We start from the raw sequence: 26,914 nt of genomic DNA on the forward strand, positions 1-26,914 counted from the left end.
GGGCCAAGACCAGGGCTAGCCAAGCCTGACTCTCTCAGGGGGCCCAAGGCTACCAAGGTCTGGGTTCCCCAACTTGAGGAGGAAGGAGTAGCTAGAATAAGGACACCTTTTCTTCTTTCCTCACAAACATTTCCTGCAGCCATTTCCCTGTGTTATCCCCAACTGAATTTGTTTAGAATAAAGATTGTTGTCTTTCCCAAATTGACTTTTGAGTGTGAGTGGGCCAGCTTGAGAGAGAGAGTAATCTCCCTGAGGAGGAAAGCTCTAGACATTAGTAGTAGAGGAAGACAAGAGCCAGTTTGGGGAAGCAGCCAGAGCTAAGGGAAGGCTGAAGGGGGAAACTACTCAATCCCCCTCTCCTCGCTCTTGGGCCCATTTTTTTAACATCAGCTATCTACCCTGAACCTTGCTGTGCGAGAGAAGATATCCATTCTTCCTCTCTCCTTTTACCATCAACTAATTCCTCTATTACATAGTTCTTTCACTTTTGGTTTTATTAATTTCTCTCTTCTCTAAGTGGATTTTAACATACAGGATAAAGAATAATCAACAGAGGGAAAGCACTAGAATTAAGGGGATTGGAAAAGTCTTCCTGTTGAAGATTTCAGTGGAACACTAAGGAAGTCAGAGAAATCAAGAGACAAAGATGAAGAGGGAGAGGGAGAGCATTCCAAGCATGAGGAGGACAGTCAGGGAAAATATTCAGAGCTGAGATGGAGTGTCTTATTTGAGGAACAGCAAAAGGCCAGAACAAAGAGCATATGGGATACGTATAAAGTGTACAATGGATGTGGAGGAGAGGGAACTAGGCTATTTAAGGCTTTCAACACATTTAATCCTAGAAATGATAGGAAGCTACTAGAGTTTACTAAATAAGAGAGGGACATGATCACACAATGCTTTAGGAAAATCATTTTGGAGGCTGAATGGTGGATGGACTACAGTGGGGAAATACTTGTGGCAGGCAGATAAAACCAGTAAGCTATTGTAATAATCCAGGTATGAGGAAATAAAGACCTTTCCAAGATAGGAGCAGTATAAGAGCAGAAAAGAAGAAAGCATATTGGAGTGAAAACAACATGCAACAGATTGAATATGACGGGTGAGAAATGCTGAGGAGTCAAGGATGACAAAAGGGTTGAAAGCCTTATGAAATGAGAGGATGATGATGCCTTTAAGACTAACAGAGAAAGGGGCAGCTAGATGGCTCAGTGATTAGAAAGCCAGGACTGGAAACAGGATGTCCTAGGTTCAAAGGTGACTTTAGACACTTCCTAGCTGTATGACCCTGGTGTGAATTTTAAAATATTCCACCCTAATCAGACCATTCTTTAGAAGATTTGATTTAGCTATTTCCTGATCAGTAACAATGGAGATACTTGGAATAACAGAATCAGGTCTTGAAAACTTTACATTTCTCCTCCCTTCTTAGTTTAACAAGATTCAGAAGGTCTGCAACAAATTCAAGATTTAATTATCTGAGGAAATGGCCTTCAACAGACATGTGCAGAAAAAAGGATACCCTGAGCTGTCCTAAGTCAAGCTAAGCCATCACTGGTACAGAGGAGACATAGGAAAGTGATGTAAAACTGTCTATATAAGGCACATCATTTCCTCTCTCCTCCTCTTTCCCTGGAGAGACATCTCTGGCTGGCAGCATGCTAAGCGTTCTGACATCTTAGCATGGTGGCAGCTATTGTCTGGGTTTGGTGGTGAGTTTTGCCCTGGAGCTGATTTCAGGTTCGAGCATCTTGGCTTAGCCCTTTCCCTTTTGGAGTTCAAGCCTGACTCCTTCCTCCTTCATATTCCAAAACCTTATCTCCTAATCTCCCCGCTCAGTACCAGACAGGCAAGGGGAAGAAAACCTACTCCTTTCTCTCTTCCTTCTCCTTAATCTCCTCCACTATCAATTAAATCAACATAAAATTTCCAGCTGACTTGGGTGTTCATTAGGATTTTATCCTAATGACCAAAAAAATATTATTACATTCAGTCTCAGCCATAATTTTAACCCTTACACTGGGCAAGTCACTTAACCCCATTGCTTAATCCTAACTGCTCATCTGCCTTAGAACCAATACTTAGAAAGACAGAAAGTAGGGATTAAACATTTTTTTAAGCCACTGTGTTGAGTGATCAATTGATTTCTTTAGTTAGGTATAAAATAACGGTTTAACTACAGTGAGGACCCAGTTAAGATTATGTAATATACATTTGTAGTATATTCAGGCAGAACAGTTCTATGTATGACTTCCTCTACCTTCATTCAGGAGCATGTGTGTAGGAATGAAGGCAACACACAGTGAGAATGAGCCAATGGTGAGCTTGGCAGGGCACAATTAACAATGTGATAAGGAGGAAGCTAAGGATTCAAGAGAAGGGGACAATGTAGAAAAGTAAACTAATTTACTAAAAAGTCAAGATAGGCAAAGAAGAATATGGCTAGTGTAAGAGTGATGGTCTGAGAGAAAAATGAGGGATTACGAGACTGTGCATAGAGTGGACAAAGTAGAGTTTGGTTACTGGAGACAAAGTAGGGGTCACAATGTAGACAAAGAGCTGAGTTTAGAACTGGAAAATAAAAGAAGGGATAGAAGGCCAAGAGATTGTGATGAAATAAGAGAATTTTGGAGTTTACTAACATGGAAATGGTGCATTTGTAAGTCAATAATAAGATCAAGAATATAATGATCTTTGTGTGGGGATACAGCAGTGTAGAAAAGCAGGCCAGGAGAAATGAATAGTTTGAGGAGCTAGGAGGTTAGGGTGTTTGAGTGACTATCAGGATCCATTTTGAAATCCCTTAGTATGAAGGCAGTAAGTTGAGAAGACTATGAGCCAGGTACTGAACTCAATGGAGAAGTAATAGAAGTATCCTAGAGGTCTATAGATAATAGTAACAGAATTCTGATTGGATGATAGAGATGGACTGAATAGGAGAAGTCACTATGTGATGGTGGTAAAGGGAAAACCTGAAAATGGCAACGGGAAGCAAAGAGTATTTCAATTCCCCAACCTTAATCAGTGTTAGTCAAGGGGAATAAGTGAAAGTGAAGCCAGTACTGAAAAGGGTGCTCAGTGAGGCCTTCTCATTAGGAAGGGGGTCAGTTCTCAGAGAGATGCAGAAGATGGAAGAAGTAGGAAAAGATTTAAAATGAAAGCAAGTTTGTTGACTGTAGTGTTTAGTTTGGCCTTTAGAGTAGAGGTAGCAATGGACTGAGGGAGATGGAAATAAAAAATAAGTGTGAAGAGAGAAGAGGAAAGCAGAGGTAATGGGAAATAAGTAAAGGAGATCCAGAGAAGTGCTAAGACTTACTCAAGGAAAAACAAATAATAAAAGGCAGAGCTGGTATTTAATCGCAAGTCTTCTCCAAATACAGCAGGCTCTTCTTCCAGAAAAGATAAAACATTTAAGACTGTTGATTGCAAAACAAATTTATGTTACTGAACAAGCAACCAGGAAGTTTCCATATCAATGCAAAAAAATTCTAAGATCTTATTGATTAGGTTGTTGTTGTTTTTTTAACAAGGTGAACATTATTAATGTCAAGGAAAAGTTTCGGATTCACTCTAAAGACATAAACAAGTAGAGATCACTTTTCAGTTATACTAGGTGGCCTTCTCGGAGGTCCTTTCCAAATTTGTTAAACTAAACTGCCTCCATTAAACATAAAAAGAAGCTGAATACAAAAAAAAAAAAAGAGCACTTAATTAGGAGTTAGAGGGCTACAATGCACCAAACACTATTATCTGCTGGCTTACATTATGATAGTTTTGTGGGGATTAAATGAGATATAGCTCATATAAAAGTACTAGATCACAGTTTAAATTGGTAAATTCTGCTGATTCAATTTAATACTTATAATCTTTCCTTAGAATTCCACAATATTATAGCTTGCTGTCTAGTTTTTCTGCTTCTAGTCTATATCCTCTCTCAATTCATCCTTCATAGTGCTATCCTCAGTACACCTGACACCATTCCTCTACTCAAAAACTTTTGGTGATGTTCTATAACCTACAAAATGAAGTAAAACATCATGATCCCGACATTCAGGACCATCAAAAATCTAACTCAAGTCTAAGCCAACAATAAATGTGGCCACACATGAAACTAACAGCATCAAGTAGCTCAAGTCCCCCTACAAATGGGAATTTTCAATGAAGGGAAGAGGAGGAATAGAACAATATTTATTAAGCATCTACCATGTGCCAGGTATTATTATGGTAAATACTTTACAAATATCATCTCATCAGGGGCTCAAAGACCACCCCTTTGGAATGTTGTAGAGAGAAATCTTTTTTCTTTTTTGGTGGGTTTCAGAAGTCCCTTCTAACTCGAATTAAAAGGCTGGCCAGTAACTAATCGTAATTTTTGGAGGGGTGGGGGAGCAAAACAATTAATGATTATTAATTAATTAATATTATTTATTATTAATTAATTATTAATTAATAAACTGCCTCCTGAAATGGGGGGAAAGGGGGAAGTGTAAATTGCACTGGTAGATGTAACCCCCAAAAATCATAAAACTTTTGGCAAGTATTCAAGTAAATGTCTATTCACCAATAAGAGTATAAATTTCTAAAGCACTTTAATATCGATATATTACATATTATTATCATTATATATCATATAGAATATAGAATACATAATATTACATAATATTAATGCTTCCTCTACAACCAACCTTTCTCATAGATAATACAAGTATTACTATCTGGTTTTCACATGAATAAAAAGCTGGATAAGTAGTTTAATTAACTGGACCACAGTCACACAAACAAGTAACTAGGCCCTTGGGAAAACACAACATAATCATTCTGGCAAGCAATATGAAACCAAAGTCCAAAAGTGAGAAAAATAATCCATGTGTGTAAAATATTGATAATCACAGCAATTCTTGTTGTAGTAAAGAATTGGTAATAAAATGGGTACCCATTAATTGGGGTATGGGTAAACAAATTAAAGAACTGGATATATCAGAATATTTATACTCTAAAAATGATAAATATGACTGATTCAGAGAAATCTGAGAAGAATTACGAACAGCTACAAAGTAAAATGAAGTAAAAGAACAATTTATATAATGTCTTCAGAAATATAAAGGGAAAACAACTTTGAAAGATCAGAACTCCAAAGAAAAAAATGACAAATCATGAGACTCAAAGACTAATTAATGAAGAATGCTTCCTACCTCTTGGCAACATAATAATGGATTAGAAGTACAGAGCAAAAGACAAGTTTTCAGACATGGTCAATGTATGAATTTTACTTTTTTGTGGGAGAAGATTAAAAGTGGAGGAGCAAGGATAATTGACATTAATGAATAAAGTATGTCTATGAAACATAAAAAATTTTACATAGAATAAGAAAGTTCAAAAATTGCACAAGCATATAGGCCAGTATTGGTACCATACAGTTAAATGTACTATGTACTTGAAAAAATAAGCCATATATAATAAATAATGATGGTTTCACATATAGTCTTTTTCAATTCTTTGTATATGGAAATACTTTGGTTTGTAAAATTTATAACAAAATCATTTAAAAAAAGAAAAATAAATTTAAAATGTTATTGCATTTTTCTGTTATGTACAAACTATTTTTAAAACTTTTTTTTTTAAATCAGACCTATGATTTCATAAGCATATCCTTGTGAAGAACTTCCTCTATCAAGGTAGACCAGGAATTGCTTGGAGTATTCTCTGCCAGAGTCTAAGACTGTATTTGTTGCAATGACAAGGAAGTGATCCAATAGGAGCTTTTTTATGCAAATGAGTAGAGTGATTTGCCCAGTCACACAGCTAGCAAGTTTCTGAGGCTGTATTTGAATTCGGGTCTTCCTGGTCTCCAGGACCAGCACTTTATCCACTTCACCACTTAGCTGTCCAACACTCCATCTACTGCATCAAAAATATTCATCTCCTATTATATCTAGAATACAAATCCAATTTTTTCATACAGTATTTTTTTAGAAGTTTTTTTTTTTAATGAAACTAGATCATTGCTTACAAAAACCTGCACATTCCTGCATCTTCCCCCTATGCTCAGCCTCCCTCAGGAGCCAAAGTAAACTCTCAAGAGTATTCTCAAAGTGAAACATAGGTATAATTTGAAATGATTAAAATTATTTTTAATACTCAACTTCTCCAAACTTTCAGTGTTAATGGTCTAAACTGACTGCATTTGCTTCTACTCCTCTGTGCTACCATTACCACAGAACATCAATTTAAGCCATTTATACAGTGGAAGAGATCCAGGCTTTAAAGGACAGCATGACAGAAATCACAGGATAACAGACTTAGCACTAGAAGCAACTCTGGAATTTATTTAGTAAAATCCCCAAGCAGTCTGTTTTTGTTTTGTTTTGTTTTGTTTTTAATGAGGAACTGAGTCTCAGAGAGGTTAAGTGATGTGGAAGAGCCAATATCTGAACCTGTTATAAATCTAGCATTCTTTACTACTCCACTATTCTAATCTTACAATCTATAAATGCCAGAATCACTTGACTTCTGATACATTACTGGTCCCACAGAGAGCAACAGATGACAGATGGACAACTGTGCTCCACATAAATTCAAGAGAAAAGTGCTTAGCACATTGGGTAGGCCCTTTGAAAAGAACTGGCAGAAGGACATAGTAAGGCTGTAATCTGCAGAGTTGGAAGGAATACTGGCACCATATGTACTCTTGCTATATGTTTGCACAGTTATATATCTTAGACCTAATGCTGGCCAGCATATCACAAGAGCAAATAGATGAATTAATACATATCTAATATTATCACCTACTTATAGTGAACATTTTAATTTCATATGTTAATGAGGGACATCACTGATAATAAAAAAAACTTATATTGTATAACATTTATCTCTAATTCACAGATTGCTTCCCTTGCAAATGTATCCCCCTTTCCTAACTCCTCTATAAGTTAAAGATAACTGATATGACTGTCCACAAACCAGTATTAAGATCTTACATATTTACCACCAGTCAATAAACTTTTATTAGGCATCTGAAATTTGCTGGGTATTCAAATAGAGGCAAAAGACAGTTCCTGACCTCAAAGAGCTTACTATCTAATGAGGGAGGATAATAAATATACACAAACAAGATAATATATACATATATACATATGTATATATATACACACACACATATAAATGTATTTATATATATATACACACACATATATGTATTTTTATATACATATATAATAGAAAATGATTAACAGAAGGAAGGCACTAGAGATTAGGAAAGGATTCTTGTAACAGATGAGATTTTCATTGAGGCTTAAGGGAAGGCAGTAGGCAGAGTTGAGAAGGGATAGCATACCAGACACAGGAAACAACCAGACAAAAAGGCCAGAGCAGCAAGATGGTGACTTATTCATTGAACTGCAAGCAGATCAGTGTCACTGGGTTGAAGAGTGAGTGATGGGAAATAAGGAGTAAAAAGACTTGAAGGGTAGTAATAGGGGCAGTGAGGTAGCCCAGTGGATAGAGCACCAAGCCTAGAATCAGGAACACCTGGGTTCAAATCTGGCCTCAAGATACTTCCTAGCTATGTGACCCTGAATGAGTCACTTATCCCTAATTGCCTAGCCCTGCCTTGGAACTGATACTTCTAACTATTTTAAGACAGAAGGTAAGGGTTTTATTGAAAAAGAAAAAAGATGAAAGGTAGTAGTATACCCTGCAAACTGGCAAAATATATATATATATAAAAAAAGACAACAGCCAATGTTGAAGTGGAGTGTGTGAGAAGAGAGGCACACTAATTACATTGTTGGTGGAGTAATGAAATGGTATTACCATTCTGGAGAGTAATTTGGAATTATTCAAACAAAGTGACTAAAATGTCCTTATTCACTGAACCAGCAACTTTTTTCCTGAGCTTATACCCTAAGGAAGCCATTGATAAAAAAAAAAAGTCCTCATAAACCCCAAAATATCTATAGCAGCACTTTTAGTGATAATTAAGAATTGGAAACAAAGTAGATGCCCATAAATTGGAGAATGGAAAACAAATTGTGGTATAAGAAAGTGATGGAATGCTTTCAGTCATTTTTCATGACCCCAGAATTCTTAGCAAAGATGCTGGAGTGGTTTACCATTTCCTTCTCCAGCTCATTTTTTCGGAGGAGGTACTTTAGAAAGCATAGGGATAAAGGACTTGCCCAGTGTCACAAAACTATTATGTTTCTGAGATTGGACTCTGAAAGATGAGTCTTCCTGATTCCAGGCACAGATTTATGATGACTATAGAGAAATACAGAAAAACTGTATGAAGTGATACAAAAGGAAGTAGAGCAAAGAAAACAATGTACATAGTAACTACAACAATTTAAATGGAAAGAACAATACACCAAAAAAATTAATTATAATAAAATTATAAAGATCAAGTGGGACTCACATTAAGATATGAAAAGACATCCTCACCTACCTCTTCCTAGTGGTAGGAAGTCCACAAATGTAAAACACTGCCTATTTCTTCAGACTATTTCAAAGTATTGATTAGGAATACATGGGATACCATGGTGATATAAGAAAACAGAAAACATCAAGAAATTTTCTTTTAAAGGACTGACATGGTCAGATTCATACTTTAGGAAAATCAATTTGGTAACTAAATGGATTGAAATGAGGAGAAACTTGAGTCAGGAAGATCCAATAGGAGGCTAATGCAATAGTACAAGCTATCGAATACAATAGAAATTGGATCTTTCTTTCTATTACTTTTAAAGTTTGAAGTTTCATCAGATCATTCTTGATTAAAATTGAAATCTCATTACCATGGTTTCAGCTATCACTTCTTTTTGGTTCTAACAACAGCTGCCCTCAAGACTTTTACATTTTGTATTTCATCCACAAGCTATTTTTCTCTTTTGTTTGGATTTTTTGATGTTTTTTATTTTCTTTTGCAAATTGATTCATATATCTCATAACTCAGCCATGCATCCCTGAGTGATCCCTGTGTTTGTTATTATTCAACCGAGAGGGGACAAATTATTGTTGTGAACTTTGATTTGTATTTGAGTAATTTTAGGATAAAAAACTTGCTACCTCCCAGAATCCAAAAGGCGCCATAAAGATGCCTACAGAGACCACATGCTGCACCAGAAGATCCAGAGTGAACTTTGCGATGTGAATTAACTATGGGGGATTGAAATGCCTTTGTTTTGAATGCATACTCTTATGCCAAAGGGGCCTGCCCCCAAATTGGCTTTTTGTCAATCTAGTAGTCACTGGTTTTGTTCTTTTCCTTTTATCCACAAATTATTGCAATTTATAAGTTAGTTATGTTTCCATGATCCTTTTGGGGAGACTGGTCTCCCATCAGGATCACAGGAGGATATGTATAAATGGAGATTTTATACCTTTGGACTTCATCCCCCAGAGGTCTCTAGCATTTCCTTAATTCCCTTTTCCTGCGTCCTCTCATTTTTGCTTAATTGAATTTAAGTGGCTATAACTCTTCCCTCTTTCCGTCTTTGACCTGCGACCAGGCTGAGTTCAGGTAGCTTTTTAAAGTTATTATTAATAAAACTTTAAGAATATAAGTTATTGATTATTGATTTTAAAACATAATTGCAACATTAATACTCTTTCCATTTCCATTACTAAGTAAGAATAATGGATCAAAAATTGAATTTTATAAGTCAGTCTGGGTTCCAAATCAGACTAGTATTTATTAAATATAACCATTAGCAAGTCATTTTATACCATTCTGAGCCTCATTTTCTTCAAATGTAAAAGGAAGATAATGGCTGCACTGTTTACATCTGTGGGTATTCTTTTTTTTTTTTTTTGAACCTAGGACCTCCCATCTTTAGGCCTGGCTCTCAATCCACTGAGTAACCTAGCTGCCCCCTGTGGGTATTCTTAAGGCAGTGCTTTGCAAAACTCTGCTTAAATATTTCAAAGATCTACCACTCAATAAGTTGATAGATGTTCTTTAAAAGTGCATAGGCTGGGGGGCAGCTAAGTAGCTCAGTGGATTGAGAGCCAGGCCTAGAGATGGGAGGTCCTAGGTTCAAATCTGACCTCAGCCACTTCCCAGCTGTGTGACCCTGGGCAAGTCACTTGACCCCCATTGCCTAGCCCTTACCACTCTTCTGCCTAGGAGCCAATACACAGTATTGACTCCAAGACGTAAGGTAAGGGTTTAAAAAAAAAAGTGCATAGGCTGAGGGGATGCCTTTCAATTGGGGAATGGCTGAACAAATTGTGGTATTTGTTGGTGATGGAATACTATTGTGCTCAAAGGAATAATAAACTGGAGGAATTCCATGTGAACTGGAACAACCTCAAAGGAATAATAAACTGGAGGAATTCCATGTGAACTGGAACGACCTCCAGGAGAACATTATACACAGACTGATACACTGTGGTACAATCAAATGTAATGGACTTCTCCATTAGTGGCAATGCAGTGATCCTGCCACAACTCAGAGGGATTTACGAGAAAGAACACTATCCACATTCAGAGGAAAAACTGTGGGAGTACAAATACAGAAGAAAAACAACTGCTTGATTACAGTCGAGGGGGATATGATTGGGGATATAGACCCTAAATGAACATCCTTAGTACAAACATCAACAAACATGGAAATGGGTTCTGATCAAAGACACATGTAATACTCAGTGGAATTGTGCATTAGCTACAGGAAGGGGTGGGGGGGAGGAGACGGAGGGAAAGAATGGTTCTTGTAACCAAGGAATAATGTTCTAAATTAACTAAATAAATTTTTCAAAAAAAAAAAGTGCATAGGCTAAAAGATTCACCTTAATCGAGACTTAAATAGAATGGTATTTGGACACAGTCCAATACCAGCACTGTATTTGTAAAATTTTAAACAATATTTGTTGTTGTTCAGTCGTGTCTGACTCTTCATGACCTCTTAGACCTCTGTCCATGGGGTTTTCTTGGCAAAGATAATGGAGTAGTTTGCAATTTCCTTTTTCATTAAACTATACAAATGAGAGTAATTGCCATTTTTAATACTGTCGTATTGACTCCTTCCTTATTGACTACAATAGGATTGTAAGGTCATACATTTTGAGCTGGAAGGGAACATAGAGGATATCTTCTGCCCCCCTCATTTTAACTGTTCTCCTAGATTCTAATCTCTACTTATTCTAACATATCCAGCCCACTACTCCAAAGACAATTTTCTTAAAGCACAAGTCAGATCATGTTATTTCCCCATTATACAAACAAGAAGCATTTATTGAACACCTATTATGTTCCAAGCACTGTTCTAAGTGCTGGGGATACAAAGAAAGAAAAAAACAACTAGTCCTTAATCTCAAGAAGCTCACAGTCAAAAGGGGAAGACAATATGCAAACACATAAATTGGAGATAATCTCAGCTAGATGGCACAAAGATTAAAGAGGATAGGGAAAGGCTTTTTGCAGATGATGTGACTTTAGCTTATATTTGAAGGAAACCAGAACGCCAGAAGGGGAAGATAAGGAAGGAGAGTTCTAGACATCAGGGGAATGGCTAGTGAAAAGGTTCAGAGTCAGGACATGGAGCATCATATGTGAGGAACAAGAAGATGATTAATGTTACCTGGTTGCAAAGTAGTTCCTTGTTGGAAAGGAGTAAGAAGAATGAAATGTGGGAAAGAAGTTATAAAAGTTAAATAGAGAGTTTTCTATTTAATCCTGAAAGTAATAAGGAGCCAATAGGGTTTACTGAGTGTTTAAAAAAAATATTCAGTGGCACATCACTGCCTATTACAATCCAAAACCCCTAGCTTGGCATTTAGGGTTCTCTGTATTCTTCAAAAATCACCTTTCCAAACTCATTTCCCATTTATGACCTATACCCAGTTTCCTCAAAACATCATCCACTTTCACACTTCAAATTCTTTGTTATTTCCACCTAAAATGTCCATCCCTGTTAGCCAACCTATTGGCTCCTATTTTTCTACTTATACTTTGTCGGTCTCTATACTGTTACTCATGCTGTAGAATTTCCTTCCCACTATCTTGGCCTTCTTAAATTTTAAGCATAATTATAACTCACAAATACATAGTACTCTATATTCTTCATCTCATTTGATTCTTATACGAACTCTGTGAGATAATTAGGTTAATTATTACCCTCATTTTACATAGGTGACTACCCAATGTACCAAAATTATGAAATGGAAGCCTAGAGCCTTAAACAAGTTTTCTGACTCCAAGTCCAGTATGCTCCTTTTCTCAGTGATCTTTCCCAAAAAATTACTTATTTTTATTTTGAGGGGGATAGGAAGATATGGGACAAGTGACAGGGATTACTTCTGATTTACAGATTTCTCATTAGGTTAATTATAATTATATTTATACCACATTCCCCAACCAGACTATATGAATTTCATGAAGGCTAGCTTATCTAAACTTTGTATTTCCTTAACAATGCTCTACATACTAAACCATTAAATGTTTGAGTTGAATCCCAACATATATAACTCTATCACTCAAAGCTCAACTCAAATGTCATTTTTCTCTGAAGCCTTTCCTAATCACCCTAAATATATGGAATCTTTTCTTTGCTGAACCCCAAAAGCATTTTCTTTGAACTCGTCTCATAGCACTTACACATTCTACCTCATAGCACAGTTATTTGTATATTTATCTTAATGATACTGTGGGAAAAGAACTGGCCTTGGAATCAGAAAACTTGTGCTCTAGTTCCATATAACCTAAAATATGACCTTGGAGGAAAAAAAAAAACTGAGGCTGAGTCTCCTCACCTACTTCACTGAGCATCAAATTAGAAAATATATTCTTAATAAATCAATATACAAATGTTAGTATCTTCTCTCATCTATATTATTAGGGCATTGCATATAATGCTATTTAATGCCATTTTGTGGGCTAACTTCTTGAAAATAGGAACTCTTGTCATATCCCTGAATCCCCAACAAACATTTCATATTTACCTTTTAACATCTTAGACCCAGAATATTTTTCTGGCACTCAGCACCTCTCCCCAAACTACCCCCCAAAACATTGTAGTTCTTATAATGATACTTAAAGATTGTTGGAGCAATCAAATAAAAATCAAATCAAATAAGAATAATGATCAAATAACAATGTGGTGAAAACATCTTTTTAATTTTTTTTATTTCCCTTCAAATTATTTAGATATTTTATTAATTCAAAGCTCAAATGATTAAAAAACAGAGTTAGTCTCAACCAGAACCAGTATACAACCAGAACCATAGGTGGACTGAATAAAGATGTTAAGTTCTTTAAAGGGAAAATGTAAAGTATGGTCTTGAAGTATCAAGGATCTAAATTGGAAGTAGTACAACATACAAGTCTGACGATTCCTTTAATATCAGATAATTCTGGTAATCTGGCAACAAATAATATTCTCCATGAGTTTCTTAGTAAAGTTTGCCTACTCTCCTAAAAAGGAAATTGAATTTACTTCCTCCATTTCCTCAACTTTCTCTCACTTCCTAATCCTTTACAATCCAACTTCTGACCCCAGTACTCAAATGAAATTATATATTCCAAGTCTGCCAACACCCTTATAACTTATACACAATGGCCTCTCCTCAGTCCTCATTCTATTTGACCTCTCTATAGGTCAAATCTCAATGCTTCTCACTACTCTCCATATTAGCATTGCTCTCAATTCTTCTCCTACCTCTCTAATGGTTGATTCTCAAGTCTCCACTAAATCATTACCATAATTTCCCCATTAAGTGTATACAATTCTGTCCTAGGACTCCCCCTTCACTTGTTCCATTCAATTATCAATTTGCCACCAAAGATGGCTCCCATATCTATATATCCAACCTTATTCTAGGATGAGAATTATTTGTACTATCTACCTCATAGATCTGTTATTAGTACCAGTTCTGTAAGCTAAAATAATAGATGTTGACAGGAAGACCTAGTTTCAAATCTTGCCTCAGATAAAGTTATTAGCTGTGTGGTTAGGGAAATTACTGAATCTCAGTTTCCTCATTTGTAAAATGAAGATAATAATGACATCTACTTCATAGAGTCCCTGAGAAAATAAAATGAGAGAAGTACAGTTCTTTGCAAATATTCAAGTTTTATATTATAATTATATTGTTTGTTATTATGAAACAATAAATATTTATTGAATGAAATCATGTATCCATGTAAAAATTTTCCCAAAAAAATTAATAGTATAGAATTTGAGAGATGGGACACACTCAAAATCCCTGTTATATCAAATGCAAGGTTAATCACCCAATAAACACTTAGAAATTAGAAGATGGGGGCAGCTAGGTCGCTCAGTGGACACAGAGCCAGGTCTGGAGATGGGAGGTACTGAGTTCAAATTTGGCCTCAAGATACTTCCTAACTCTGTGACCTTGGGCAAGTCACTTAACCATTGCCCAACCCTTACCACTTTTAAGCCTAGGAACAATCAATCGTAAGAAGGAAAGGGTTTTTTAAAAAGAAGGAAAAATTAACAGATAAAGATAACTTAATTGCCAAGCCCTGTCATTCCTACATCTCTTAACTCTCTCCCCTTCTCTCTACTCATACTACCATTATTCAAGTTTAGGAACTTAAAAGTTACTCTTGTCCAGATTATTGCAATAAAAACTTCCTAAGTGGTCTCCCCACCTCAAATTTCTCCTATCTTGAAGATCTAAATGCAAAGTGAAATGTAAAACCCAGTGGAATTGCCTGTTGGCTACGGGAAGGGGTAGGGGGAGGAGAGGGAGGGAAAGAATGATTCTTGTAACCAAGGAATAATGTTCTAAATTGACTAAATAAAATTTCCAAAAAATAAATAAATAGATGCAACATGAAGTATACTGAACCAGGAGAACAAATTATACATTTCAAAGAAATACAACTTTGAAAAACTTAAGAACTCTAATCACTGTGATCCATGATTCCAGAGGACTAATTCTTGGGGATCTGTTTCTCTGGATCATGCATATTTCTTACAAGGTTTCTCTCTCTTTTCTTCTTTCTTTCTTCTTACAGGAAGAAGAGTAATGAAAGGGAAGGTAGATAGCTAAGGTAAGCTTCCTACCAAAAAGAAGAAGAAAGGAAGAAAAAGAGTGTACAAAAGAAAAAAAAGGAAATGGCAGAAATAATCATAAACAAGCAGAGCAGCTTTGAAAGTTACATACTGAGTTAATTATATATTAAAAGAAAAGAGATTCGTAGTTTCACATTTTATTTTCTATTCTGCTATAGTCATAGAAATGTCCATTTCATTTGATGTTTAAGTTCAGAATAAAACAAAGAATTTTTAAAGTCTCTCTTCTCTCCCATCTATCCTCCACACAGTACCAAGTGAGTCAACAGCACAAGGATGACATTACTCCCTCAGTTAAAAACAACTCTATTGGTTACTGTTGCCTTGATTATCAAGTACAAACTTTTGTTCACAATGTTGCTCCTGCCTAATCCTCCAACATTATTATAAATCACTCCCTACACACTTTACACATGATACTCCATTTCCCATCTCTATATATTTGCAGTGTTCTCCATGTTTGAAAGATAGTTCTTCATCTTTACCTCTTGAAATCCTTGGTTTCTATTCAATTTCAGTTTAATTCAATTGAACTATCCACTATCCTTCCGTTCCCACTAGTGCCTGCCCCTCCATTGTTTTTTTTATTTAATTCTATATATAATTACATATTTGCATATTGCCTAAAGTGAAAGAAATGTAAACTCTCTAAAAACTAAATTGTCTGAGGCTACTACAAATTTATATTACATAATCTCAACAAGGTCCTCACTACATCAAGACAATCCTTTTACACCTCCTTAAATGACTATCCCAATCACTAGAGCAGCTCTTTTTAAACCTTTTCACCTCTCCTCAAGCCTCCCATGGCGCACCAGCCATGGTTCCATCCTCTCAGTAAAAACCCTGCCTTATATTTCACTGAAAAAAACCTGAAGCTATATATATATATATATATATATATATATATATATATATATATATATATATATATATATATATATATATATATGAAGAAGTCCTTCTTCTTTCCTCATTTCATATCATTAAGACACCTTTCCACTACTTTTATCTTCCTTTGCCCTTCTCTCACATGAAGAGCTGACCTTTTCCTTTGCCAAGGTAAACCTCTACATGTGCAAATGATATTCCTTCTGGCCTTCTCCAGCAGATTGCCTCCTCTATCACTTCCAAGCTTTTATTTTTCTTCAATTTCTCTCTGGGCCATCTGGAACCCTCATCCTCAAAAAAAAAAAACAACACCACAAAACTTACTTTATCCTTCTATATCTAATAGTACTCATCCTTTATCTAATTCTTCTACCTTTGAGGCAAAATTCATTGAAAAGACAATAGAGGTCTCCACTTCATTTTCTTTCATTCTTAACTCTGAAGTATGGTTTTCAACTTCATCATTCAATTGAAAAATGCTTTTCTCCAGAGTGATTACTTAATCACTAAATCTAGTGGTCTTTTCTCAATCCTTACCTTTTCTAAACTTTCTGTATCCCCTGACATTGTCAATTACTCTTCTCTTTGATACTCTCTTTTTCTTGGAAGGCAGCTATGCTCACCACTATACCACCAGCAGCACAACTATGATACTCTCTTTTTCTAAGATTTCATGACACAGCTTTCACTTAATTCTCCTACTTGCCCTTTCTTCAGTCTCCTTTATTGGGTCTTCATCCAGGTCACATTCACAGACTTCCCCATGGTTCTATCCTAGGCTCTCTTCTCTTCTCCCTTTTATTTCACTTAGTAATCACAGTTACAATGGATTCAACCATGATTTTCAAATTTATTTGTCCAGCTCTCACATCTCTGCTTATTAACATGCTTGCATCCAATTATTTGCTTATTGAACACCTCAAACTTAAAGTCTTTTAAATATCTTAAGCTCAACACATCCAAAACTGACCTGTTTTTATTCCCGAACCCTCCCTTATCTTACTATTATTACTTTCCAAGATCTGTATAAATGGAGATTTTGAACCTTTGACTTCTTTCCTCAGAAGTCCCTAGTATTTCCCAAAATTCCCTATAATCTCTCCATGTTGGTGAGATCATGTTATTGGTATTTAACAGGTGGTAACTCCTCCCACGCCCTCTTTGGCTTGCAGCCAGTAAAAGTGGGGATTTTGAAAATGGCTAACCATGGACATGTGGTTTTTATTTTGTATCCTCTTTATTCCTTGATTTTTAATGATCATTTAATAAACCTCATAAAATATAATATTCTTATTATTTGAGATTTAATTTTAAATTTTACAGATCTGATCATCCAGTCACCAGGTTGGCAACCTTGCAACTCACTCTCACCCCCACATCTAAAGTCAAGTCCTGTTTCTACCTTCATAACATCTTCTGATGAATGCCTTCCTTACTTCATACATTTATTATTGCTATAGTCTGCTGATTGCTAGCCCTGCTTCAACAAGTCTTTCCCCACTCCAGTCCACCTTCCACTCAGTTGTCAAAGTAATATTTCTAATACAAGTTTGACCAGGTCAACCCCCACTTAATTAAATCAACACCAATGGCTCCCTATTATTCCCAGAATCAATCCTATACAACTTATAAAGCCCTCCATAACTTTTCTAGTCTTTAAACCTTACATCCCCATTTACACAAATACTCTGAGATTCAGTGATACTGACCTCTTTGCTATTTTTTTTCTCCAGTACTTGACAGCCTATTTCTGGATTCCAAGTTTTTTTATTATTTTTAACATTTTTAAAATTTAGAATATTTTTCCATAGTTACATGATTCTCCCCACCTCTTCTCTTCCCTTCCCCTCCTGGAGCTGACAAGCAGTTCCACAGTTATACATGTATGGAATCCCAGTTTTTTCAATGACTTCTCCCACAAGCTTAATTCTTCCTTTTCAACTCCACTTCCTAGTTTCCCTGGCTTCCTTCAAGTTATCAGCCAACACACCACCTTCTGCAAGAAGCCTTTAATGATTTCCCTTCTTAATGCCAATGCCTTCCCAGTTAAAGTTCTCCAGTTTATCCTATATATCTGATTTATACTTAGTAGTTTGCATATTGTCTCCCAAATTAGATAGGAAGCACCTTAGGGACAGGGATTGTCTCTTGTCTTTTTATCCCCAGCATTTAGCAAAATGCCTGGAACCTAGTGGGTGCATAACAAATTTTGTCAAACTAAGGGCAGAGACTATTTCATTTCTGACAGTTTCCTAATACCTAGGTACAATTGCTGGAACATGGTTGGTCTCTAATAAAAAACTTGCTGATTAACTGATTCACTGCATTTCAAAATTACAGTTTTGGAAGACAAGTAAAGCCCTTTTAATACTGTTATATAAGTAGTAAATTATACGCTTAATGTTAAAAAGAAACAATGAATTTTTATGCATTATTTTATATCTCTTTCAAGGTCCATGAACTTAAAAATTTTTTTTACCTAATTAATTTCAATATAATTGTTTTTCCTGGGCCAAGTGGTACAGTGGATTGAGTGTTGGTACTTAAAGTCCTGAATTTACCCTGGGTAAATAAATCACTTAACATTTAACACAAATTCTTTCTGGTTGTTTTTTCAACTCAAAAATGAGGATAAGTGCACCTGCCTCAGAAGATTGAAGATCAAAGGGAGAAAATATTTGTAAAAACACTTAATGCTTAGCACACAGTAGGCTCAATACAAGATTGTTACCTCCACACCCATCCCAAACAAAACTATGCTTCTCTTTGCTATCATAAGTCTTATTTTATAGATTTCTGAGAAAAAGTCCATAGACTTTACCAGCCTAAAGAAGTTCCGTGGGCAGTCCCAATTAGTTCACTATTTAGTTTCATTTTTTAAAAGTTAACTAGCTAGCATTTATAAAGGCCATTTCCACCAAAATTGTTACTGTGTACTTTGCTACTTAAGAAAAAATCCCCCAAATCAGAGGCTTTTTTTAAAAGTTACATTCTTTTGACTAAGTTTGATTACATTGTGCTTCTGATTTTCCTATTTAGTTTAAATAAAGAAGGCCTAAAACAGTATGAACATAGGTTAATATGCGTTTTTTAAAGAAGCTGGATAATAAAAACCTACATATGCAGCTCTACACTAGATTCTTCAGGTTAGAACAGACCAAACAATTTCTATGTAACACCACTCTTCTTCACACCTACTTCTAGTGTACTTTATGTGGAAATAGAAATCACTTCATTTTATTCATGTTTGCCTACATAACACAAGACATTTTAAAAGGAGAAATCAAAACCAGATTACTAGAACTCTAAAGGAGTGGAAATGCCAAAGCAAAAAAAAAAAAATATATATATATATATATATGTTTCTTTGTAAATGAAGATAACCCAAAGTAAAGACACCTCCAAAGATAGTTCCAATACCAAATAGTTGATGAAAAGGAAGATACCATAAAGGTCATAAAAAGTGGTGGGAAAACGACAAATATCAAAAACTGGGAGGAGATAGGGAAGAGAGAAGATTAAAATGTGGATGAAATGAAGAATAATTAAAAAACCCTACAAGGTCATAGGGAACTGCACGGTCACAGAAGGGGGGTGCGCTGGGGGAATTGCGGGGTGAAGTATATGGAATGATACGAACATGCCACGGAAAAATGATGCGCTCAGAGTGGCTGCTCCTGGGTAATCGAATTTTGAGGAGAGATTATTTGAGGGGAAGGGGGGGTTGAGAGGAGATGGGAGACTCTGAGCAAAAGATTGAAACTGGAGAGGAGAAAAGAAGGTAAGAAAAGCCGGCAGGCAGCCCAGGTCCGCAGGGCTCATGGAAACACTCTCCAACGTTCCGGGATACGAACACGGGCCTCTGGCGGGTCTAGCTCCGGACAAGACACACGAACCCACCCGAGAGAGAGGTCGAGAGCCGGCCTCCACTCCGCCCTCTGCCCGCCTCCCCGCCCCCTCCCAGACTTGCCCGGGGGTGGTGGTGGGGACACGAGGACGGCCAGAGAGAAGAGAGGGAAGGCGCGCGCTCTGAACCCCAGCCCAGGAAGGGGAACTCACCCGAGCCCCCTGAGGCACAGCGTTCTTACCCAAGCTCCCGGCCAGTTCGCCTCTTTCGCCTGCCCGCCCTCCGAGGTGGCGGTGGCTGCAGAGACGCCTCCTCCTCTTCCTTCAGTAGCCGGCGGCGGGTCTCCTCACCCCTCTGAGCCGAGGATTGCCATCTCCCAGCGGCAGCCGCCCCAGCGTCGGCCCCCAAGCGGTGCAGGCCGCCTGCAGCCGCACGGACCCCACCAGCCAGGGAGACTGCAGACTACGGGGTCCCCTTCCCCCCCACCCCAACCCTCAGCCCCGAACCGCACGCCGCCTGGATCCAGCCCCACACCTCCTTCCGCGGGAACGAGTTCTGTCCGTCCCCTCGTCCGCGGCGCCGCGCCCCGAGCGCGCGCCGCCGCCGCCACCCCCGCCCCCCGTCACTATGCCCGGGAGCACGCGCAACACTGCCACATCCACCCGGCCTCCATTATGCTCGGGAGCGCGCGCAACGCCGCCGCCACCCCATACACAACTTTGCCCGGGAGCGCGCGTAGCGCCGCCACGGTCGCCGCAGAGAAATCCGGCCCGGCCTAAGAACCGGTTCTCTGAGCATGCGCAGAAGCGTCTGCCGGGGTACGACTACCATTTAGATTTAATTTGTCCGGGTCTTCCCAGCAGTCAGGAGGGAGGCGGAGACGGTAGTGAGAGGTGAGAAAGAGACTGAACCTGAGAAGGGGCGGAGTTCCTGCAGAAACCTGGAAAACGGGGCAGGTTTCCGAGAGAAAGTCGTGGCTCTGACTTTTAAAGTTTGTCAGCCGAAATGCTGGCTTGAGTTGAAGAAATCCGATGCACAGCTTAGCTGCAGCAAAGGAAAATGTTCTTGGAAGAAAACGAGTGAAACATGTGACACGAGGCTCTGGGTGAAGGACTGTGTCTGAAACCTCTTCGGGATCATATCTTCCACCACTATCCCCGCAGGAGGCATCACAACCTGGGAACTGAACGGGCCTGAGACAATATCAACCTGGCCTCTCTTGACAACAACCTGCAACATTGATTTTTAAAGTGGTACCTCCCCAAGAGGCACTCGTTTTTTATTTGCAAGTAGAAAAAACGTTTCCTTTTGTAGACACCTTGAGGAAGTTAAAACTGCGCGGGGGGGAGGGGGGCGCAGGGGGGGGGAATTGTTGGGGTTGGAGGGGTTACATCTTTATGTAGTGAAAAAAACATTTCGCCCATCAGGCCTGCTGTTAACAAAAGGCTGTGTGATTCCATCGCTTTTAAAGATAGAGGTTATTGTAGTTAGATTCAAAAGGCTTTGGAGAATGGAAAAGAATTTCAGTCACATAGTCCACCCCTACTCATTTTAGAAATAATAGAACTGAGAGCCAAGAAAGTTAAGGGGGGCGGGGGGGGGGGTGGAGTGGCTCAACTGATTTGAGACCAGTGTTAAGAGACAGGAGGTCTTGGGTTCAAATGTATCCACAGACTTCCTAGCTGTGTGACCTTAGGCAAGTCACTTAGCCCCCATTGCCTAGCCCTTTACCACTCTTCTTCCTTGGAACAAATAAACTGTATTGATTCTAAGACAGAAGGTTAGAGAGAGAAAGAAAGCTTGTTCAGGATCCTAGAACTAGCAATGTATCAATAGCGACTAAATCAAACAATTATAATAATTTTACTATGCATTCTGTACTCTGTTCTACTTCAATGGAGGCCCAGGCTATAATGGCTTCCTAGATAGGTTTGGACTACTTCTCAGAGAAAGTACAGTTCCCGCTTTGTGGAGAATACAAGGACACTGTCCTTCAAAGTATTTGCAGGCCTCATTGTTGAACCTTTTGAGTTCAAAGTGCCCAGAGGGCAAATCCAAACTCTGTGAGGCCCTTCCTCCCCAGGATTGTGGGAGAAAGTTGCTTTGGGCAGCTGGACAAAGGGGTGGGGCTTGCAAAAAATGTCCTGAGTGCTGAGAAAAGGGAGACCAGAGCAGCTCCCCAGTGCCAGCTCTCCCTGTGTGCCATGTCTTCACCAGCACTGGTAGGGGCATGATTGTTGTTGATGTTTGGAGTTGTTAGGTCAGAGAGGAAGATAGTTGGTGCAACCTTGTTATTCAGTCATGTCTGACTCTTCATGAGTCCATTGGCAAAGATGCTGCAGTGCTTTGCCAATTTCTTCTTCAGCTCATTTTACAGATGAGGAAACTAAGGCAAAAAGGATTAAATGACTTGCCCAGGATCACACAGCTAGCAAGTACCTGAGAAGAGATGTGAAATCTGGAAGATGAGTCTTCCTAACTTCAGGCAGCACACTCTGTCCACTTTGCCATCTAGCTGCCCCAACCTACCAGAGAACAATAAGCTTAATATCAGCCAATTTAATTCTCCTTCCAACCTTATTATACAAAAGACAATTGGCAAACATATTAGTAAATATGATAAAATATATAAGAGTAAGAGGGCCCTGTCATCCTGGAAGGTAATGAAATCTCAATTCACTGGATATGTGTTATTTCAGCTCCACCCACCCACAAGCCTATGGAGCCTCCTGTTTATCATTGAGGGTCTGAGCCTTTTTGATTGGGCTCTTGTAGGTTTCCTTCCCCAAGAAATTTTCTGGACACTTTTATAGTCATATCTCCTGGCAAATACTTCTTGTCACAGCTTTCTCTTTTAGGGTATCACCCTAATCCATTTAGGCACAACTGCTATAATTATAATAATATTAACTAACACCGATATAGTACTTAAGATTTACAATGTGTTTGACATGTATTAGCTCATTTGATCCTCACAACTCTTTGAGATTAGGTGCTATAATTGTTATAATAACTGATATTTATGAAAGCACTTTAAAGTTTGCAAAGTATTTACATATATTATCTCTTTTGGTCTTTGTCATAATTGTTTGTATTTTAACTAGTGTGTTGCTTTGTAAATATTTAATAATGAGTTCAGAGGTTTTTTTAAACCCTTACCTTTCACCTTAGAATCAATACTAGGTTTTGGTTCCAAGACAGAAGGGCTAGGCTGAGGTCAAATTTGAACCTAGGACCTCCTGTCTCTGAGACTGGGTCTCAATCCACTGAGATACCCAGCTGCCCCTATGAGTTTAATTATATAGCTATCATTATCATCATTTTACAAACTAAGAAAATGAGGCTGAGAAATTTAAGTGACTTACTGGGGTCACATAACTAGCAAATGTCAGGAGTCAAGATTTGCACCCAAGTTTTCACACTCCAAGTCCAGCATGCCTCCATATCCAAGATGATGTGAATCATAGGAGATTCTATTTAAGTCATTCCATACTTTAATATCTCAGAGATCTAATTTCATTAGTATGATTTTCTTTTTCCATTGTAGATCACCACACCTCTATAATTTAGTAAACAGTCTTTGAGAGTTGCTATGGCCAAAATATCTAGTTTAAACAACTAGATATTAGAAAGCTCTAAAACTGGCTAAGTTAATCCTGACAACTGCTAGAGAGCCCATTACCAAGCCTATTCTTGAAAAATTTCCAGCTTCAAGTCCAAACTTAATAGAATTACAAAATTCCAGAGTTGAAACAGATTTCACTGGATTCTCAAGACAAAGATTCTTCAGTGATAGAAGTTGCCACAATAGTTAAAATTAATGACATTTTCGGTTAATCAGATTTCTCTGAGAAGTGAGTGATAGGAGGGGTTACAGGTAGAGGTAATTAGAAGACAAAAGCTTGACCTTTATTGTGGCAAGTAAAGTTTACATAAGAAAGCAACTAAAAAAGGGAATATTAAGTCTAGCTTGATTAATCTTTTTGTTCAGTCATTTTTCTGCTGTGTCCAGCTTTGTTTCTCTGTGACTATTTGGAGTTTTCTAGAAAAAGATACTAGAGTGGTTTGTCATTTCCTTCTTCATTTCATTTTACAGATTAGGAAACTGAGGCCAAGTGATTTACCCAAGGACACACACTAGTAAGTATCTGGGTTTTAGGTTTTCTTGTCTCAAAGCCCAGCACTCTAACCACTGGGATACCTAGCGTTCCAGTAGAGAATAGTAAGTAGGTCGGTTTGACTAGAACATAGAGTACATGAAGGGCTTAATATGAAATATGTCTAGAAAGCTATATTGCAACAAGATTGTGAAAGACAATATCAAACAGAGGAATCTGCTTTTTATCTTACAGAAAAAAAGGGAATTACTAAAATTTCTTGTGTAAGGAAATGGCAGTCAGACCTTTGTTTTAGGAATACCAATTTAAGATCAGCATAAAGTATGAATCAGATAGGGAACAGATTGGAAACAGATAAACTAAAAAGCTATTGCAATAAAACAATTGAGATTTGATGAGAACTTGAATTATGGTAGTGGCCATGGGAAGTAGAGAGAAAAGAATAAATGCAAAAGATATTGTAGAAGTAGAATGAACCACCTATAAAAACTACAAAGCACCCTTTACAGAAATAGAGGAAAACAAATATTTGGAAACACATTCAGTGGTTGTAATTCAGCTTTCCCATAGTAATAAAAAATGATGACACTACCTAAATTACAATACAAATTTAATAGCTATTAAAACTTAAACCTACTAAGACTTTGGGGACATACATTAAAAAGCTAGAAAAAATTAACAAAATTTATTTTAAACAAAAAGAAAGAATCTCAAGGAAAATAAAGTAATAATAAAAGAGGCATAGCATGATTAGTCTTCAGAATAAATTGCAACTCAGTCATAATCTAAACTATTTAGTATCAGTTTAAAAACAAGAGTAAATTAATAGTTCAAACTAGATTAGAAAGACTAAGAAGTAAATAAATATCATAGTCCAATGTTTGATAAACAAATGCAAATTACTAGAATTCCTAATTTGATAAGAATTACACCAGAACATTCTTTCCTCCTCCTTGCCTACTCCTCCAGTTTTCAGCTTCCTTTTATGTGTCTTCCCTTATTAAAATAAAATTAAAATTCCCTTAAAAAATAAAAATCAAATTTTAAAAAAATCTCCTTGAGGGCGGCAGGTACTGTCTTTCTTTTTGCATGTATTTATTTGTATCCCCAGTACTTAGCACAGGTGCCTTGCACTTAGTAAATAAGCATGTAATAAAATGCTTTTTATGTTACCTTGCCTTACTAGGAAAAGTGGAAAAAAGTTTGACAGAAATTAAGTTTAGACTAGCATTTCACACCATGTAATGAGCTCCATTTAGATACTCAACTTGAATATAAATAATCATATCATTTTTAAAAATAGAGAGTGAAAGGTTGTACCTTTCACAACTGTGACTTGAGGGAGAATTTCCAATCAAGCAAGGGATAGAGGTGATCATAAAAGACAAAAGATACAATCCAATTGCACAAAACTTAATGGTATTTTTTTTTTAACCCTTACCTTCCATCTTAGAATCTCCAAGGCAGAAGAGTAGTAAGGACTAGGCAATGGGGGTTAAATGACTTGCCCAGGGTCACACAGCTAAGAAGTGCCTGAGGTCAGATTTGAACCTGAGCCACCCAGCTGCCTCCTTAAAGTCTTTTAAAAGTACAAAATCAAAGCAGATAGGAAAGAAGATGTTAAAAAGAAGAGGAAAAAAACATTTGGGTTAGCTACTAATAAAAGCCTGGAATCCAAGATACATAAGGAAATAGACACACTTATACATTAGACAGACTCATTTCCCAATAGACAAATGGTTAATGATATGGTATTATTTTCTAAAAGAATGGCAAAGTATAAAGAACTGTGTGAAATGATGCTCTAAATCAGTAATTATAACAAAAATGCAAATTAAAACAACTTAGGTTATATCTTACCTAGAAAACTGGTAAAAATTTAAAAAAAGCAAAACCAAGATACTGTTAGTAGGACTACAAATAAATAGGCACACTCATATATTATTGAAAGAACTATGAATTGATGTTAATTTTCCTGAAAAATGTTGCAAAATTCTGTGAGGGAAGAGACTGAACAGTCCATACTTTTTGACCCAACATTCTCAGTATTAAACATTTACCCTGAAGAAGCCAAAAGATAGATAGACAATTAGGTCCAATATATAACAAAATATATATATTGCTACTTCTTGTGGAAGCAAAACAATGGAAACAAAGTAGGTTCTCATCATTTGGGGAATGACCAAACAAGCTGGTATATGAGTGTAATGGAATAATATTGTACAATAAAAATGATAAATGAGAGAACTTCAGAGAAATGTCTGAAAATCTGTATGAATTCTTGCAGGGTGAAGTAAATAAAATCAGAAGAAAAGCATATACAATGATTGTGATAATATAATGGAAAGAGAACAAGAAGGAAGTTGAACAATGAGGAATTATAATAAACTCTTGATTCTAGAGAACAGATAATTAAACATAATTATTTCCTATCAGGAGAGGAAGGGGACTATACTCAACAGGATGATATATACATTGTTAGTTATTGCCACTGTTTTTTATTATTTTTGCTTAAGTATTTTGCTTTGTTGAAATGGAGGTTTTGTTTCTGGAGATGATGAAAGGCATCAACAAACCTTTTTTAATTTTAAAGAATCAGTGTGAATTTACTAATTATCTGAAGACCTGGAGGAAGTGAATAAGAATGAAGTGTAGAGAATGATTCCAAATTGAATGACTGGAAGAACTGTACTGCTCTCACCGGAAATAGAGAAATTAAGAGGAGCACCTCAAGGGGGAAAGATGATGAGTCTTTTTTGGACATGTTGAAGTTTATCAGACCTATGGGGAATCCAAGTAAAGATTTCCAAGGAGCAACTGGTGATTGAGATTAGAATTAAGGAGAGAGATGATGATTTAACTTATGGAACGTTGAGGAAAGATTATAATGAGAGATAAGATACACAATGACCAACCATGATTCTGGAAGATGGATGATGAAGCATACTACCTACCTCTACACAAGTGAAGTGATGGATTTAGGGGGAGATATAAACCATGCAGGAATTTGTTGTGCTTGA

The 26,914-nt window shown here is 37.2% G+C and overlaps 2 protein-coding genes across 10 annotated transcripts in view; one reads left to right on the top strand and one right to left on the bottom strand.

Annotated features, from left to right (window-relative positions):
- WWP1 (WW domain containing E3 ubiquitin protein ligase 1) overlaps positions 1–20,157 on the bottom strand; it is a 176,164-nt gene extending 156,007 nt beyond the window's left edge. For 7 of the 9 annotated variants that reach the window (XM_056823349.1, XM_007488064.3, XM_007488066.3 and 4 more), the window contains exon 1: positions 20,018–20,157. The gene's annotated coding sequence lies outside the window, so the exon portion shown is untranslated. The remainder of the gene's footprint in view (positions 1–20,017) is intronic. The other 2 variants (XM_056823351.1, XM_007488065.3) reach the window with 1 other exon arrangement.
- LOC103101574 (uncharacterized) lies at positions 1,096–26,914 on the top strand. The gene is made up of 4 exons (XM_056821048.1): positions 1,096–1,102; positions 19,648–21,065; positions 23,873–23,916; positions 26,182–26,914. The coding sequence occupies exons 1-2, from the start codon at positions 1,096–1,098 to the stop codon at positions 20,553–20,555; spliced, it is 915 nt and encodes a 304-aa protein (XP_056677026.1). The 3' UTR covers positions 20,556–21,065; positions 23,873–23,916; positions 26,182–26,914.

Source organism: Monodelphis domestica, chromosome 3 (assembly GCF_027887165.1).
Source record: "Monodelphis domestica isolate mMonDom1 chromosome 3, mMonDom1.pri, whole genome shotgun sequence".
Classification (NCBI taxonomy): domain Eukaryota; kingdom Metazoa; phylum Chordata; class Mammalia; order Didelphimorphia; family Didelphidae; genus Monodelphis; species Monodelphis domestica.